Source organism: Gallinula chloropus (assembly GCF_964237585.1).
Source record: "Gallinula chloropus genome assembly, chromosome: 1".
NCBI classification, from domain to species: Eukaryota; Metazoa; Chordata; class Aves; order Gruiformes; family Rallidae; genus Gallinula; species Gallinula chloropus.
In genome coordinates, this window is record NC_140085.1 from 9,889,256 (window position 1) to 9,908,671 (window position 19,416).

The 19,416-nt window shown below is 37.4% G+C and overlaps 1 protein-coding gene across 1 annotated transcript in view; it reads left to right on the forward strand.

The window, feature by feature from the left end:
* Positions 1 to 19,416, forward strand: part of SEMA3A (semaphorin 3A) — a gene marked incomplete at both ends in the record, with an annotated part of 169,519 nt that overhangs the window by 30,768 nt on the left and 119,335 nt on the right. The window contains one exon of the mRNA XM_084268648.1: positions 19,011 to 19,168. Within this exon, the coding sequence (XP_084124774.1) occupies positions 19,011 to 19,168 (158 nt within the window). The remainder of the gene's footprint in view (positions 1 to 19,010; positions 19,169 to 19,416) is intronic.

Consider the following 19,416-nt stretch of genomic DNA (forward strand, 5'->3'; position numbering starts at 1 on the left):
GAAGAGGGTGAGATCATTCGGTGCACAGCACAGCCCCAACAAAAGACTCCTGGCTTACAGGGTCTGAACTCACACTTGTGGGTCTAACACACACACCACAGTGAAACTGCCAGAAACAGCTCCTTCTCAGCTGTTCTTTTGCTAAGTAATTCTTTTTTTGCTATCTCTAAGGTAACTGGGATCTTTGTGCTTTTTTATCTTTCAGCACATCAAATGTATCAGATAATAGTTAAGTTAGAACAATAGGAGATGCGCTGCTGTGTCAGCATGTGGGCTGCAAACGGAACAAAAGAGTCTTCTTAAATCCAGTATGTTCTGAAAAAAACAAAGGGGCAATGTTCAGCCATGCAGTAACAGGCCATAAAAGGAAAATGAGTTACTCTTAACACTGCAGTTCTTTTGTCTTTCTATATCAACATTCCCTTGTTACTTAAATAGCCATAACCTATTACAATGTTAGCACAGTAGCTTTGGGTTTTTTTTCTTCATTCTGAACTCAGTGATGAATGAACTTAACTGTTTCTTCCAGACTGTTCTGCAAAATAGACTATGAAACCACTAGTTGTGTTTTAAGTCCCCTTTGCTCTTTGTGGCCGTGGTGCACATGCTGTCCAGCACCAACAGTGGGACGTGGAGAATGCTGAAGTCAAAAGGACAAAATTTGTTTAGATTGTTACTTAATGATCATTAAGGTGCTATTTACCTATGTCACCTTTGTCCACTGGGAATTTCATGTGGTAATGTAATAAATGGAAACATCAGTAATAACAACATGGGGTGTTCTGAAGACTACATTTAAATGAAGGAAAAAGAAGACTGTTTTGTAAAAAGATATCAATCCAGACATTTATTGCCTGTTCTTGTTAGTATGATTTGTAAATATTGTTACTTAAAAAGAGATTGTGTTGAGAATATATGAGAAGATGAAACATGGCTATTAGGTGAACATCTACATAGCTTTATTGCAATATGCTTGTGCAATTTGAGAATGTAAGCTACATCTACCTCTGAATTCTTGTATCTGACATGTCTAACACAACATTTGGGGCTTCAATCCTCTCTCTTTCAATGAAAGCTATGGATCCTCATTTCCCCAGTAATGCAGAAACCGTAGTATTTATGCTCTACTGCATCCTCAATTGCTCTATAAGAATCAGTATGTGCCATATCTCCTGTTGCCTATTTGGTTGCTTTCTGTTATTGCTTACAGTAAGTAAATTCTTACCCTCAGGGATGCCTCAAGAAAAAACAGCTTTAGGAGAGATTAATGAGTTTGATGGTTTGTTTTCTGTTTGTTTGGTTTTTTGGTGGGTTGTTTTTTTTTTTTTTAAAGGGAATATGCCCTTTTTCTTTTTTTTTTAAGGTCCTAATTTATCAAAGTTAAATCAATACACTTAATTCACAGGAAAAAAAAATATTGGAAGGGACAAATTCAACAACCTGCTTGAATCAAGACTGTATGCAGAATTATGTTGGGGGAGTTGTGTCTGATTTGAAGATTTCCAAGGATGAAGACTCCATAATCTCCCTGATCATTGTTTCAGTCAAGAGTTTTTTCTTTATATCCCATTCAGACTTTTCCTGTTGCAACTTATGCATGTCATCTCTTGTCCTTTCACTGTGCACCTGTTCCAGGAGTCTGATTCTCTCTTATTTATAATCCCCTAACAGGTAATTGAAAGCAACAATTAGATCATCCCTTAGCCATCTCTTTTTTTCCATAGACATTACTTGCTGAGGCACAGTAAGTTCCAGTCTTGTGATATTGTGTCAGCCAAAAATGTAACTCATCAGTGCTTTTCCCCACAGTTCAGGTCAGCACAACTGCAGGACTCTTGTTTCTTCGCATCATGGAAATATGCCACAATTTAGACAGCGCAAAGAAGCTTTAAAACATTTATTTCCATTTTGAAACACACTTCACTGTCCAATTAAGTGACTGAGAAAGAAACTCATGTCCTATTGTTTATTAGAGTGAGGCTAGATCTTTGCACGAGGATAAAACACTGTGCAATTAGTATTATTAGCTGTGAAAATAATAATGCTTATTAAATTGGTATCTAATGTACCTGGACGAAAAATTTTGCTTCCACACTCTCACACAAAATGCTCATCTTCATATTTACACTCCATGGGTAATGGTAGTACAGATAAACATTTCAGTGAATCAGACTCTGGAGGGGAAGGATTGGACACAATTAGAGTATTAACATTAGGTAGTAATTGCTGGCATAGTTAAATTTTGGTTTATTTAAATATAGCCACCAAATTATAATGGGCTTTAATGCATGGGAATGAATTGTGCTCTTGTTATGTTCAGTGAATACTTAGCTATATCCTTTATGTAAACATCCTACTCACAGTAATCCAGTAAGGACATAAGGTAGAGTCTGTTTATTTTAAGAGGTAAACCACTCAGGATTATACAGGAATTAGGATGTGAATGTAGATACGGAGGTTTCTGATGTGAGGAAACTACAGGTTGTGCTTTTCACTTTGCTTTCACTTCACAGTAAGATGTGGAGTACCTTTACCTAATAATAAACCAGTCGATATTCTTGATTTACAGAAATATTTTAGTGTATATAATCTAAATCAGGAGTTAAATGCCATTCACTTCAGTGAGAGATGAGTCTGTGCTGAGTTTTAAGACTAGAAAAATTCATGCCCTTATTCATACCAAGTGCCTAATTATTTGAGCACTATTTAAACACTCCTGGTACTACCCATGATGAATCTATGGGTTCAGTTTCTCAAAACCTGGAACAGTTTGGACTGGAAGTTTACCTGTTGAGCATCCTGTTTCTTTCTATTTGAATATTTTTGTCCAACACAATCACTTCTGGATGGAAAATTGTCTCATAAAGCCTGGACTATGACTACCACTGGGTCTGAATTCCAGAGAGGGAACCTTGCGCTTCTTACGTCACTGGAGGATCCAGCAGTTTGTTTCATACAGGAGTTGCAGCAGTCCCTGGCAACCTTTGATTACACAATTATTTTATTTTTTTTTGTCTGTTATTACTAAGGAACTTCTTTTTCCCTTGATGCACAAGATGAGGCTGGGTGCTTGCTGTGTTTATCACCACTATTTAATTTATTGCAGAATCTGTCAGTTATGTGAGGATTGAGGCAGGGAACAAAAATGTTGTGGTACTTGATTCCTCTTCTGTATATCTAAACTATTGTGTGACTGCTCTGTTACTCCTGTGTACTGTGCTAGATGGGATTTGATTAATTTAATTTAGGTTCTTAAGTTTAGGCAGACTAGATCTCTTTTTGGATACCCTCAGGGGCTCCTTGCAGCTTCCATTGACCTACATAATGCCTATTTTAGCCAAAGTGCTTCATGACATAACTGAACTTAAACCTAGATTGGATATCCAAGTTAGGCATAGTGCATACCATCCACTATTTTAGAATTATTCTGAAACAGAGTTCTGAGAAAGCTTGAGAAAAGGTAAGACGTGCGTATAATGAAAAATATAACAAGGGCAAGTGTAGGGTCTTGTGTCTGGGGAAGAACAACTCCAGATACCAGTGTAGGTTGGGGACAGATCTGTTGGAGAACAGCAGAGGGGACAGCAGGATGATGATGAGACAGCAATGTGCACTCGTGGCTAAGAGGGCCAATGGCATCCTGGGGTGTATTAGAAGGGGTGTGGTTAGTATCTTGAGAGAGGTTCTCCTTCCCCTCTACTCCACCCTGGTGAGACCACACCTGGAACATTGTTTCCAGTTCTGGGCCACTCAGTTCAAAAAGGACAGGGAACTACTTGAAAGAGTCCAGTGCAGGGCCACCAAGATGATTAAGGGAGTGGAACATCTTCCTTGTGAGGACAGGCTGGGGGAAATGTGACTCTTTAGCTCGGAGAAGGGAAGACTGAGAGGTGCCCTCATCAATGTCGATAAATATGTAAAGGCTGAGTGTCAGAAGGGCAGAGCCAGGCTCTTCTTAGTGATGTCCAATGATATGACAAGGGGTGATGGGTGCAAGCTGGAGCATAGGAGGTTCCATGTGAACATAAGAAAAAACTTTTTCACCATGAGGGTGACAGAGCACAGGGACAGGCTGCCCATAGGGATTGTGGAGTCTCCTTATCTGGAGACATTCAAAACCCACCTGGACATGTTCTTGCATGACCTAATCTAGGTGATCCTCCTCTGGTGGAGGGGTTGGACTGGATGATCTCTTGAGGTCCTTTCCAACCCCTAACATTGTGTAATTCTGTGAACCAACACCAAATCCCATTTTCCACAAACCCTTCTCAACTCACATGAGTTAGACTAAGGCAAAACAGAAAATTCCCACTGCTTATATTTTCCCAACAGAGATCATTGCAAAGCATGTCAGTTTGAATATTTAAGCACAAGATACAAAATGTATTTAGAGCACTATGCATAAGAGTGTTACTGAGTGACATCCATCGGGACCCTGTGTTTTAGCTTAAAGCACATACTTTTAAAAAATTGTTTCTGAGGTTATAAGGGTAAATGTTTTGGAGGAAGTTCCTGAAAACACAAGTCCTGTAGGAACCATACCCTTAATCCATTGGCTTGATTCAGTTTTCAGCACAATCAGTAAAATCCCACTGCCTTTGCTTGGCTTTGGATTAGACCTTAAGGGTCATGAACTAGTTGAACTAAGCAGTGGAGCAGATGCAAGCTTCCTAAACTTGTGGACCTTTCTACCAGATTTCTGTTCAAACTTGTTAGCATCTGAATCTCAGGAGTGCTTTCTGGAATATACATCTGCAGAAACTAGCATATGCAGCAAATGTGTCAATTATTGTCTTAAATCTCAAAGCTTATACTTCTAAAAAGGACAACAGCAATTTTCCTTTTAGGGAACTGAGTACTATGTTCATATATATAACTCCAAGCTTGAAGACCTCCTCTTTTGTGGGGTGTTTATGTACTCCTTATTTAGCTGTCGTGCAACAGTTTAATTAAGCAACATGCCACTTAAACTGCATCCAGCCACCATGGTCAGGGTACTTTTCCTCTGACCACCATTGAGAGTTGGCTGTTCTAATTTCATTTGTTCAAATTAATGTGTTAACTCCCTGTGAGGAGGTAAGTAGTGTGTCACAGCTTGAAGCAGGACCTTTGCACATGAAATCTGTTTAGTTCATAGCAGGGTTCAGGCATGCAAATGTTGACATTTTGAAATTGTTTCCCCAGTAGGTCAAATTAGTATTAATGGCTACAAAAAGAAAACACATCTACCCTGATGCCTTTCATAACTAGACTAGCTAGAAATAAACCAAAATGTTTGGCATTATAGTAGAAGCCATGTCAGCTGCTTCTGGAATTACAATTGTTTAAGGAAAAAAAATAAACCAAATCAAAATGCTTTATCTTGAATATTTATTCAACAGCACAGGAAACAAATCATTACAATAACTTTTGAAAACTTTGGAAAAAGTAGTTTGTTGGTCGTAAGTGGATTCATAATGCTCTATGGACGCTCAGGATTCACTGATTTCAAGATGGTGAGATATCCATCCTTGAAGATTTTCCAATATGTATATGCCAATAGGAAACCTATTCATCATCAAGACAAGGAGTCATTTCCCCACCAGTTTTAGAATTACAAATGTAGTCTGCAGCAGAATGTCTTGACGCTGCTTTGTAACATCTTTCTTGGGTATTGTTCAGCCTCCAAACATTTTAAACATGTAGAAACTTTATTGTGATGTTAGTTTATTCCAGATTTAATCAAAATCCCGCTAAATTATAAGAAGTTTTAGAGACACAGTTAGTACACTTCATTTAAAGATTTTAAGTTACATCCACAGCTGCTGTAAATAAACTCGGGTTTACTGTTTGTGATAGGGCAATAGTTATACCAATTTATATCAGTTGAAATTCAACTGTTTAGAATTTATTTTCAACCACTCAGTGTTGCTTTAATTTAAAAACACTGAATCAGTGTCCTGTTCAATTTTAGGTGAATTACAATTTGAATTTTCTTTTTTTTTTCCAACCTCTGGAGTATACCATTAACCACAATGTGTTAGTGTGACCATCAAGGAAAAATATAAGTTCTTTAACTTTCAGCAGGGGTTTTGTGTGAATGTTCCTCATCTGTCAACAGTGACTCATGGTATCTTGGATCAATGTGGGCATTTGGAAGGCTGTACAGGAGTTGACATACATATACACTTGAATATTGCACCCAAAGGAGCATTCTTTTGGAGGGAAATTAGCAGAGTAACCAGTGGAGCTGCTGAGAATGAATAATATCATTGGGTCTGGAAGGGTAAGTGGAAAATGCCGTGCCTTTTCCCTGAAAACATTCCAATTTTTAATGTGTCCTTTACATAAACCAAACTTATGCTGAGGCTACACAACCTGCGTAAGCAATTCATTAAACTCATTGTGCAGGCATGGCAATTTGGTGCCAGTGGAGAGTGTTTCCTGAATTCAGGTGAAAAATGGTCCTGTTTTAAATCACTCAAAGTGCGAAGAAATGTAGAGTGTGAAACTAAAATAAAATTCACAGTACATTTTGAAGAAATTGTTAAGTTTTTGCAATTCTTATGTTACATAATAAAGAAAAGAAGCCAAACTCTGCTTTCCTTTTCAGTGTGCCTGGGACATTTAATTAATGCCTTCAGTCTACAGGTCATCCTCTAAAGGCTTCTGTCCTGACAGGGATCGAAAGTAAATGATGTAAATGTGATCTCTGATCTGTGTTTTGGTAAGAAAACTGCAGTTTTCTGGCTGGAGCAAAAAATGATATACTGATTCTCATTGATGTTCCAACTGATTCTCATTGATGTTCCACTGGAGTCTCAGAAACATAAAACTTTCATTATTTATCTTCCCGGTTGAAAACTTTATGCCTTGTGCTAACACTGAGGATAATGATGCTATTGTGTTGATGCAATGAATAAACTACCATTTATTTAGATTGACAAGACACCTAGAACCAGTGCTGTGGCCTAGGCCTTCTTTGGCCTAGTACAAAGAGAGAGGAAAAGAATAATAATAATGAAAATTTTAAAAACTGGGAACAGATGAGGTTTTGGCATGGTAGGCAGTCACACCAGCTTCTCCCCTCCTTTCCTCACAGTCAATTTCATTGAACAAACATTGCTTTGTGTTGTTACTTTTGGAAGAATATTTTCACTTTTTTGGTTGTGATTTCTGTGCATTTCACCTCTCTCTTACTGACATGTGCTGCAGAAGTCGGAAAGACATGTGGCTGGGCATGGTGCTGTTTGGCCATTTCAGCTGATGGCATCCAGCAGAAACCCGCTATGAGCTGGTTCAGGTGGGACTTGCTGAGTGTTCTTGGCGTCAAAACATCCTGAAGTTACTTTCTATTATCTTTGAATCCCCTTCAGAGGCAGCTTTAAATAGACCCTGATGCACCAGGTGATTTGGTGTTCAAACAAATCCAACTCTATTTACATTGACATGTCTTTAAACAAATGAACTTGTGCTCTGAGGTCAAGCACCACAAAGTTGTATCCAAATCTTGTCATGCATTAAGCCCAGCCAGACAGCGGGTGCTACCTGAGTGCTGATAATCCACTTGCTTTCCCTCTTCCATCTCTACTTGAAATTGTGGATGGGTCTTTCTGGTGTTCACTGAAAAGATTAACAAGTTCACTTAAAATACAGACAAGTTATTTCAAAACAAAAGGTGCGTAGAAGGAATTAGACGTTGAAATGCTGTTACAGAAGATGGATTCAATCAGCGTGAAATGATGCTGTTTGCAAATATTTCAACTCACCCAGGGAGGCCCTAAAGGCTTAGGAGGGGAAATGGAGGGGGGTGGAGGATGGGTCAGGGAGCCCCCATTGGTGGCCACAGAGCACAGACCAGCTGAGAAGGGAGTGGCAGCAGCTGTTTTACTCAATTACATTTCATGTCTTGCATCTCATCTTTTCTTCTCAAGACTTAAGGCATAGCTGCACTTCTACCCACACGTGACTAGGAGGGAAATACGCTGTCTCCAACCACAGCCAAAGCAAACACATAACATGGAGTTTCCATAATAGGGATTCTCCATAGTAGAAGATAATTGGGTTAGGTCAATCAGATAGTGATAGTTCCCCAGAATACTCTCTAAGTCTCCTACAAATTGAGTTTCAGGAACTTGGTGAGCCAGAGGCTGTGTCTCTAAAATTAATAGCCTTTTAAGGATTTCTTTTTCTTGATCTTATCACTTTGCCTCTTGAAACTATAAACAATTTTACCATCTACAAAAGCCCATGTCGAGAATTTCCACAGTTTAACTGTGTGTTCTGTGAAGTGGATTAAGAATTTTTTTTTCTTTTTTTGGAGATTTTTAAAACTAGTTGCAGCACTTTACACTGTAATTTCTTGGTGTTATCAGAATTACACTGGAAGTTTAACTTGCATACCATGAAATTTTAGGTGGAAATGCATTCTTCCCAGCTCCTTTGGATTATGCCCAGCATCCAGAAAATTTATAGGAAAATTGTATTTAAAGCCTAGTAGTTAATTAGAAATGTTTTGTTCCCCATTTCATCATGTAATAATTACAAAAACATGGAAAGTAGAACTACCTTGGTTTGTGTAACCTGAAAAGAAATGTAAAACTGATTGATAGAACAGCATTAAGCATGAAAAAATTCATTTTGAGCCAAAAAATGGCACTGGGGGCTTTGGTGCTGTTTGATTATAAATTACATCTATGATATTTGAATGGAAAAGAAGAACTTTTTGATGTACAAAGCCTAACCTAGCAGATTAGGTACTACTTAAAGCATTTGGTAAATAGTGGTAATTAATTGAAATGTAATGGACACACATTGCAGATCCACCAGGTTCTCTTATCCATGGTGTAATTACATTTATTTTTATTAGGGTAAATCAAGAGCAAAATTAGGCATCATCACTTTTTGTATTTTGGCACTGAATTCTATGCCAGAAGGGTCAGTGGTTAGAAGTCCCACTTATATTTTGCCATGATTAAAGTACATTAGCAGAGCTGAATGTGCGTAAGCTACACAGACTTTAACTGCAGTCACAGCTTTCAGCCCCTTGCTGAAATTCATCCAAACCCTCCCCTGCGGATCAGAAGAAACCAGAGCTAGAAGAAGAGAGAAGGATGTAAATCCAGGCATGAGTTTTACTCATCTGTTCTATTAATGAGAAAAGACAATTCCTCAAAGTGCTGGATATGTGATCAAAGTGAGGGGTGGATCCCACTCTGCAAAAACAAATTTTAACAGAAGGAGTGTTGATAGCTATGCCTGAAATCGATAATATGAGGTCACCAATTTGTACCCATATAAGAAAAGCTGGACCTGGTCCACCTAAGCCAGCTGCTATATAAAATATAATTATTTACCTATCAGCAGAACTACCCCAAAGTCTTTTTGCATCTTATTAATCACAGGATGTGAAGAGTTGTTAGACTGATAGACACAAGAGTTTCATACAAGATTTTCAAACATTAAAAGACCTTTTTTTGAAGTAGTTCAAACACATTTTCCGTCTTAAACCTGTCCCTCAAGTTCTGAAAACCCAGTAACTCCTTATTCTATTTTTCAATTTTACATGTGCAGCTAAATTTCCAAGGAAACCCTGTTGTGTTTATTAACTAATTCATCTTAGTAAATAATTTGTGCAAATTTATATTGTCAGCTCAGTAATAAAACAAAATACATAAAGAAGGGCTTGTTTAATTTCAGACCAAATGTACCTCTGCTGGGTTTTCCCCTACACCATAGTATTTTAAGCTGTAGAGACACTCTCCTGCAGCCTCACACCCTCACTCACTGATGACTGACCCACTGCAGGTAATCCTCAGTCTCACACTGTCTTAAATTTGACATCTACATCCTTCATGGACCTACCCCATGTGTCTCACCAAGAGTGAGTGGTAACTTGGTTGTCAAATACCAAAGTCACACTTGAAAATATAACCACTGGGCTTTTTTGAAAATTTCCCCTGATACCCTAACAAACTTAGCACCTCATATTTATTAATTTATTTAAAATAGCTCACTTCTTTTAAAGTACATTGGTTTGATGTCCGAAACCAAGATATCTTTAAGACTTAGAAAAAAGGTTAATACTCTTTGACCTGAAAAGGTACACAGTTGCAGGAGGAAGGATTTTTTTAATCACAACTGCAACTCCAGTATGCTTGTTGACAGTGTTCTTACTTTTGATTCCTAATTGTCCATCCTAATGGTATGTGTATTGTAGCCACTGACTGGATTTTGGAATTTCAGGTTCAATTGTTGAAGAAGAAATGACAGTGTTATTAAAAGATTAATAAGGAAAAAAAATGGACCTCACTAGCTTTTCTGAAAGGAATTTTCTAAAACATCATGGTATTTTAAATAGTTTGTTGCTTAATAGTCCTCAAATATCTTGACAGGTTTTGACATTACCCAGACTGCTTTGTTTTGGTTTGGTTTGTTTTGTTTTCAGAAATAACAGTTCTTTGGAAAGTCAACTGATTTTAAAAATAAATAAATAAATAACCCCTAAAACTTCTCAAATTGTGAAAACCAACAGGTAGAGCTTTTGTCTTTGCATTGACTATATCTGACTTTCATTCATTATCATGATTATGACAAAATATAGTCATACCCCCTGAGCTAACTTCAAAGTGCCCTTCCTTCTTAGCTCAACTAACACTAGTCGTTCAACATTCAGCTACGTCCAGGCACTGTTAGATGAATGGTAAAATCAATTAATCATTATTGGCCTCTTAGGCAGTGTTATACAACTATATGAGTGAGATTCAGGCTAGCTGTCGTGTGTCGATACTGCAACATGGTAAATATTTTGGGTAAGCAGGTGTGTTTATAGAGCAACAGTTCATTTCCTTATTTGCTTTTGTTCTGTGATAAAAAGTTAATGAATTGAAAATCTGTACCTTACTTTTTTTGGGAATGGCCAGTGAGAAAAATCTGCTCCACTCTACGCTTGAACCCAACATGTGGATAGGCCATGCATATGTTTGAACATGACAATCTTCCCATCTAGTCCTTGTTTGGCCAAATGAAATACATTGTGCCTGGGAAAACAGCTATCAGTGCTGTTAGTCATTGAAAAGTTCTTCATGCCTCTGTGATACAGTATTTGCTGAGAGAAGGATGGTACCGCTTATAGATAGATAAGGTAATCCTTGAAGTGACAACTACCCACAATTTCACCTTCTGGATAACCAGTACCTGTTCTTCTCGTTTAAGACTAACTTTCCAGCAATATCATACAAAATGGTTGAGAATTGATGAACTGCTAATTAGATCTGATAACTGAGATATTTAATGAATGGGATTTAGCTGGCTGTTTACCTATGCTAGCTCAGATGGTGCAATTTAGGGTGATGCAGTGTCACAGTGAGTTAACCAGACTCTCTGAGGGTATGTTATCCAAGGCAGAGTGCTGAGCTTATGTGTCTCCAGTGTTTCTACTATTTGAGTCAAAATGTTTCGAAACTGATCTCATTTGCTCGGTATTTTTCCATATTATTTTGCCACATTTTAGAAAGTCTTGAGAGTGACAGATATTGCCCATAAAAGCTGGAGGATCATTGGTACAATGTGTATTTTCATTCATTATTTCTCCTGAGCATTCCTTATACCAGCAGAAATGGAAGGTACCAAAGGTGTTACCTAGCCAGATCTTAACCTAGATAAATTTTCCCTTAGACAGAGAACTGCTTAGTAAAACCAGATCCAGGTCTTTTTTATTGCCATCATATATTTCTGCCTGATTCATCCCTCCCCCCCACAATGTTATAAGAAATACTTATTTTCTGTGAATTTATAATAATGGTATGCTTAGATACAAGTGAAGTTCACAGTTAAATATGTGCCATAACCTTTCTTGCAAAGCCAAATTCATAATATGCAATGTTACAATAATTTTACAAATACATGAAATGAAGCTTTAAAGTCTTTGTTTAGCTTAGAGGTATTATCCCTCATGTTTTATGAGAAAACAAGTAAGCAATAAGGATAATCTGGATTCACTTTCAGAGTTTGAAAGGATAAATAATGCAAATAATAAAGGGAAAACAGGTTAGCTTTAGAGATCTAAATGTTTTGTGTCTTTGAAATATCATGTGACCCCTTCAATTATTCAGATCAAGAACACTTTAAGGGCTGTCATGTAGCTAAATAGTGCTGACATTAATGAGCTAAAATCTTCTCTCAGTTTTACAGTATAAAAAACATATGCATCAGTATTTTGAAGTCAAAGGAGTCCATGCTTCTGCCGGTGCAACTGAAACAAAACATTGGTGCAACATTCCTCCTTCCAAGTATCTGGTTTTAATCAAACTATACTCATGGCCCTCAAGTTTTCTTTGCTGCAGTGCAAGGTAGACAGGAGTGTTTCATTTAAAATTCTTGGTTTACATCATGAGTGCACTAAAAACTGTATATCTTGTCCTAGCTACTTCCAATTGATAAATTGCAATGAAAACATAGTTCAGGGAACTACATGCTTTTTCAGAAACAAAGGTTTTACAGCAAAAAAAGTGGTTCTGTTTTGGTTTGGGTTTTTTTGGGGGGGAAGGGAGGGTTGTGGATTTTTTTTTTTCTCCTCTACTAGAGTTCAGTGAAACCAGGTGATTGGCAACTGTTATGATAAGGTAGATGAAGAGGATGAAAGCTTGGGCTGTGTGAACAGCTGTGAGAGGCTCCATTCCAATTGTATTTTGATTACTGATAAGATAACCTTCCGTTTTCTCCCAGTGATTTATCTCATTCAAATTACAATAACACTGAATTGCCATCAACAACAAATGCTGTGTAGTTTCAAGTTTATTTGGCTCTTAATGTAGCAAAAACACTGAAGGTCCTGGTTACAAAAGTTTTCTCCTTACATTTCTAAAAATGGGTAAACCACTTACTGCACGATGCGAGGTCACACACTTTATAAACCTGCTTTTTGTTCTGTTTCAGATAAAAATGATCACTTTCTGATATACCCAGAAGTGTAATTCTAAAACTATGTGAAAGCATAAGTTCTTGAGGGTTTTAAAAATAATTTTCTGCAACTTTTTCTCCTCTGCTCCCAATATGAAATCAAATGCTTATTGCTAAAAATAATTTGGAAATCTTGGAGTGATTTGGATTTTATTGACAGCCTGACAGGTTAAAGTAAAAAAAACCCAAAGTTTCTGTAATTATTGTTTTTTTTCCCTCATATGAAATATTAGACACTGGATAAATTAACTGTCCTTTGTTTTTAACTAATTACTGTGTAGAAGTTTGAATGATACCTAGTCTGTTAGCAAGATTCTTGCTTCTTAGAGTGAGCAGCTGAACCATTCTCCTTACTAAGGGCTAAGGTCCCAGGGATGTCTGAGGTGTGGATGAAAGTAACTGAGATATAAAGTAGCAAAATCCTGTGGGGGATTCCTCCTGTGGGAGGAAAGTTATCCTTCAGACACTGGCCATGTTACTAAGCCTGAGACTTGGGATGAGGTCAAGCTCACCTTGAGGAGCACCCCTCTGCATTCGTTCCTGTCAGCTTTTTTACTACATAGAAATACCCCACTGAAAAATCATCCCCCATGTGCATGTCAGCCATTGCCTCTTTCAGATGAGGAGCAGACTAACAACAAATCTGGTGCCTTTTCCCTGCTTATATGCCTGGTTTTGCCAAATAAGCTCTGCAGGCTAATGCCTTGCAGGAAGCTTTCTTGATATTCTGCCAATGCATGCCTTTTCCTCAACTGTTTGACAGGGGCTGACTTCACCTACAGCCAGAGCAATAAAATGGGGAGTCTACAAGAGAGGTTGGAAGTTAAAATATCTACTTCTTCCCTTGCATGGTAGAATTCATATCTTAGAATTCAGCAAATAATAACTCAAAGGGTAATGTCTAATTTATACCTGGGATTATTGAGACAGATATACATGCTGATAAACAGAACAAGCACAATATGCATCTTTGTAAGCAACCAATGCATGTACAGACATGCGTCCACCTGATACTCCGTAGCTAAAGTAAAAGCCTGGCGAGAGAAGAAGGAAACATTCTAGCATGACGTTGTGGGAGGCACTGCTCACAATTCAGCAAAATCCCTGTTTGATGGCATAATAGGCATTGACTCATCTTTTATCTACTGCTAGGAGATACGCAGCGAGATCTTATCGTTGCTGGCAAAGGAATGAAGGTCGAGAATTTTGTGTAACCAGCAACCCACTCATTTGATTCACAAGCATGTTGTGACGAGCAGAACTGCCTGTATAATCCTGTCACCCCATGGAGTCACCAGCAATAGGACAGGGCCAGATCTGAATCCTAGGGAGGAAACTGGGAGACCTTTTCTCTGATTTCTCTAGAAATTGATGTGGGCCTTTGGTCCTTATCAATAAAAATAATCTTGTCCGGCATGTTATGTGAAGTTATAACAGGAACACAGGACAAATCTCACAAATCTTCTAACTTGTTACATAGACAAATTCCCTCACTAAAAAGATAGTTTGCCTGGTAGTAGGTAAGCAAAAAATAAGTTGGTTTTCTTTTGTTATGTTCTCCTCTTGACAAACTACTCTGAAGGAACACAGACATAACCCCAGGTTTACAGTGGAATACTAACCATGGATGAAGCAAACCTCAGAATCTGTCTGACTGTATTCATCTTAGCTATAGCTGTGGTTTTCTGGCTTATTATTTAATCAAAAAAGTGTCATAAAAATAAACCAAATATACATTCCTTGTGCATGCATATCTCCATGGATTTCATTGCAGGAATTTGGCCCTCTGTGTGTATACATACTATTCAGTTGTGATTCCATTAGCAAATTAAATAACCATGTATTAAAAGGAAGACAAGAATTAAGGACTGCTTTTCTTCTGTAAATTTGCCAGCTTGGCCTGCCAAAGTGAATTCTCTGACACAAGTCAGACTGGATCAACAAAAATGCCAGTTTGTAGAAGAAAAGCCATGCAAAGTCTACAGAAAGGCACATTAAGAAAGGTCAAATACTTGAAGTTTGAACACTGTCAGAGAAACAAGAGTAAGGTAGAGTGAGCAAGTCAGGACTGGGAATTGAAGGTGAAAGTACTCAAAAGTGAACTGGTTAGTAGGAGAATCTGGACCACAAACCTTGAGAAACTCAACCTTCAGCTGGTTTCAGTGATCATCACACGTGAAAATTCATTATAATATGATGTTTTTCTAAGATATGGTGCATTTGAAATTGTTAGTTTTGGCTACCTGCAAAACTCTTGATAAATGTGGGAAGTAAGTACCCATAACAAAAGCAATGAAGTCTTTATTATCTTCAAAATATCACCACCCACTCTGAATCTACCTTATACAGCATTTTATAGACAACACTATAATCATAATGTGCAGTGGTTAGCTTTATAAGGTTCATTCAGTCCTGTTCATAACAACATGAATGACCATAGCCGAGGATGTGTCAAAAGGAGATAAGAAAATCCTTTTCGAGCAATTACTGAAGAAATGGTACTTGGCTGCAACATCTGGTGGAGTAATGTTACCATCTTTGCAATAAAAAAACTGGACAAAGCATAGGGGAAATTAAAAAAAAAACAAAAACCAACAAATACCAAACCTTTAAGTACAGATAGCCATTATCTGTTTGCATTGGTCATGGATATGCCAACATTTAACAGGAACAGTAGCAACAAAAAATGGAAAATAAATAGGTTATACACAGTACTTTTTTTCTTGGCATTGTAGTGCAATCTTGGTTGTACATCTTGGTCTATTTTAGCCCTGATCAGCCATGTACCTTGCCATCATGGCTGATAAACATTTAACAGAACTCATGGATGTCAGTGCCTTTCTGGCAGCATGCACTGCCACTGCTGTTTCTGTCATTCTCTCAGTGATAGCCACTGGCTGGATACTGAGAAGACAGTGGATGGTAAACGATTTGAAACTAATTAATTTGAGGAAGTGGAATACTTGATTTGTATTGATTTGGCAAATTCCATTATTTTGCTCTTCAACAGCCCTTTCTAGAATTCTTTATGAAGCAATATTCATCACTGAAGAAATACATGTAAATTAGAATAAACAACAGAGGAACTGCAGGGATTATTTTGTTTTTCACCTCTTAGTTCTGATGTAACTCAATCCTAACTAAATTAGTAGTGAATGAGAATCATCAAGACACCAATGACACTTTTCTTCTTAATCCATATTCTCAATTTAGTTCCTGATAAGGAGAAACCTGACTTCATACGATGTCAAATAACACTTCTTGGAATATGCTTAGGTCCAGTTTTGGGGATAATAGACCCTGGAAATCTGTTCGTTTCCTGCAAAAGTCAATAATGGGACAATATGACAATACTGGACTAAAACCTAGGAGAAATGTCCTTACAGAAGACAAAAAGGATTTAGGGTTTAGTATGATTTTAAATTGTAAGTTCACAAAAAAACCTCACACCAAAACTCACCAGTGTTACCTTTAACATTGTTCCATTCTGTAAAGAGTCATAGAAAATTAAAAGAAAAATAATTAAAAATCCATGCACAGCTACACCTGGTCCTTTTAAGTTACACCATGGAGACATATCAACAGTGAAAATTGTGATGTAATTCTCGTGGCCGTAATAAACCTTAGACTCCAATGTTATGATCTGGTATTTTTCATGAATATTAGGAAGAAAAGAAAACATGAATCACCGTCTATAGATGTGAATACTTAGAAATCTCCATTAGCAAAATCATATCAGGTTTGTTTTAAACTGAGGGGCTGTGTACGTAACTGATGTTATTTCTTTTTATATGAGTTTTACATTTGTGTAACATTGACTTCAGCAGACATTTGTCTTTACACCACAGCCACAAAGGGCAGAATCATACCTACACAAGTTCAAACCAAGAAAGATGAAAAAAATTACAAAGGTTTTTGACAGCTATATTATAAGAAAAATGATCAGATACAGATGACAGCAAAGCATTTCTAGCCAAGAGAGTTCCAAGACAAGTTAAGCAATCAATCATCTGCATCACTCACTATTCAGTGAGTCGACATTCAACATCTGAATCAGTCATTACAATGTAAAGAGAATTAGTAAAGTCTCTAACAAAATGCAAATAAGTGAACCGGAGGACAATACAGTCAAATTCTAGAAATTGGCAGGAAGCCAGAAGAATTATTTTGACAAGACTGCTTGGGGTGATTTGATTTCTTCTTGTTACATTTTATTTTAAATAAAAAATAAATAAAAAAAAAAAAGAGATAGAACTTAAGTCTTGAGCAGTAAAAATTTTAAAAAGTATTCCATAGCACAAATGTATAGCTGTATTTAGACAGAAAAATAGCATACAATAAGTAATAACATATAGTGCATTCTCTGACACTTTGCTACACTGTTATTAACTCTTTCTAGAGTTTTTGCAAATAAATTCAAAGAATACTAAATTTAAAGAATACTGTGACAAAGCAAGCCAGAATGGTACACAACTCAGTTTTATCTCCACCTTCCTTTAGTATGTTGCCTACTAATTCTTGTCATGGTTGAGTATCAGCCTGCTTCAAATTCCACTGGTACAACTGAAAAATAGGTTTAACATCTATGGGACTACTAAGGTGCAAGTGTTGAAATTCTGTAAAATCATAATTATCACTATTATGCAGGCCCAAAAAAGCCCCACCTAACATATTCCTTGTTCTGGTTAAGATAATGAAGGGGGAAAAGGAAAGAAAATCAGTTTTAAAAGAAAAGGAAGCAGAAGCCTCTGTTTTCACAGCGTCTTCACCTTCAGTTTTAGCAGCATAGGGGGATGCTATCTTATACCCACTCAGCAACTGGAGTAATGGTGGAAAATGGGAGTCAATGTGCTGAAAGCTAAGAAGTCATAGCAGGTAGCTGCTCTGCTACTGTTAGGCAAATCCTAGACAGCTAGGCATTTGGCAACTGCTTTGAGAGGAGGAATGCCTGTCCTTGGCTTGCACATCTGGCAAAACAAACGTTTGATTCCTGAAGATCTGGCTGTGCCCTCAAGCCATCAGCCCTTGGATCCTGCTGTATCTACTCCTTTTCTCTTTGTCTTCATGGGTGCTGTGTGAAGAACTGCACTGGCATCAGTGGAACTGCTCCTGCTCCTAAAACTGCATGTTTGCCCCTGTACATCACAAGGTCAGAGCTTGAACTATGTAGGATTTTTCATCACAGGAAAAGTTTCTTATTGATGACTTACTAGAGCAGGCATGCCTTGAAATGACAGAATTGATTTGGCTTTGGTCCCAAGATGAATGTGGGTAGACAGGATTAAAGAAAGAGTGTTAAGAGTGTTTACACAGAGGTTTATACCAATATGGTCTGTATTAACTTTAAAACAACAAAAAAAAAACGGTTTCAGGAAAATGTGTATGTCCTTGTTAATGTTGGTGAATAGTTAGGAGGATTCTGTGGATCCTTGTACATTACAAAGTCCTTGCTCTTGGCAAGTGCACCGGCTCTGTAATGAGTATGAGAACTAGAGAAGTTTTCTTCTGTTTTATTCTTGTGATTGATAAATACATAATTCCAAGCAAGGGAACAACATGCTGCCTGTGTCAGTAAATTGGGAATATAAAAAAGCCTGTAAGAATAGATTTTATATTATTTTATCTTGGCAACGAGTCATTCTTATCCCCTTTCTCATAACTTAGAGGCCTGTATGAACTAGTTTTGTATGCTGCAAGTAGGAGATTTTGTGTTTAGTTGTGGTTTTTTATCAGCCGGTCATCCTCAGGTTTATCCTTGTAAGTCTCATTGACCAAAACTGAACTTTGTCCAAAGGTTGATGAATTACACGGATAGAATTTTACCACCTAAAACCTCATACAGGGTTTTATTGCTTTCACTGATGTTTTGACCTTTGGTTGTGTAGAGCTGTATCTTACAAGCTGTTTGGGTTTGGATACTCAACTACATTCCTGGGACCAGGTACATAATGCTTTCACTGGTTTCTATTCCAGAAACATACATTCATAAAAGAAAATGTGTATAAGTCAAAATATAAGTCCATACTTCATTTTACCATATTAACAATGAAATCATTACCTTTATCTTGCAGAAATGTTGGAATCCAACAATATAATAAATTTCAATGGACTAGCTAATAGCTCCAGTTACCACACGTTCCTCTTGGATGAAGAACGCGGTCGGCTGTACGTTGGAGCAAAGGATCACATATTTTCTTTCAACCTGGTTAACATCAAGGAATATCAAAAGGTACTTTCATTCATGTTTTGTACAATGTAAACACATACTTTTTAATGTTGGAGAAATGTTTTTACTCAGATTATGCTGGGCATTGTATGAATTATGCAGTAAGTGTTTGGATGTCAGGAATAGTATTACAATAAAAACATTTGCTGGTTCTGTAAAGAGTAATTTATAATGAACCTATAACCTATGGCTGTATCTACAATACTTTTTTTGGACTGTGAAAAAGTAAATAAGTGAATGATCCAGCTGTT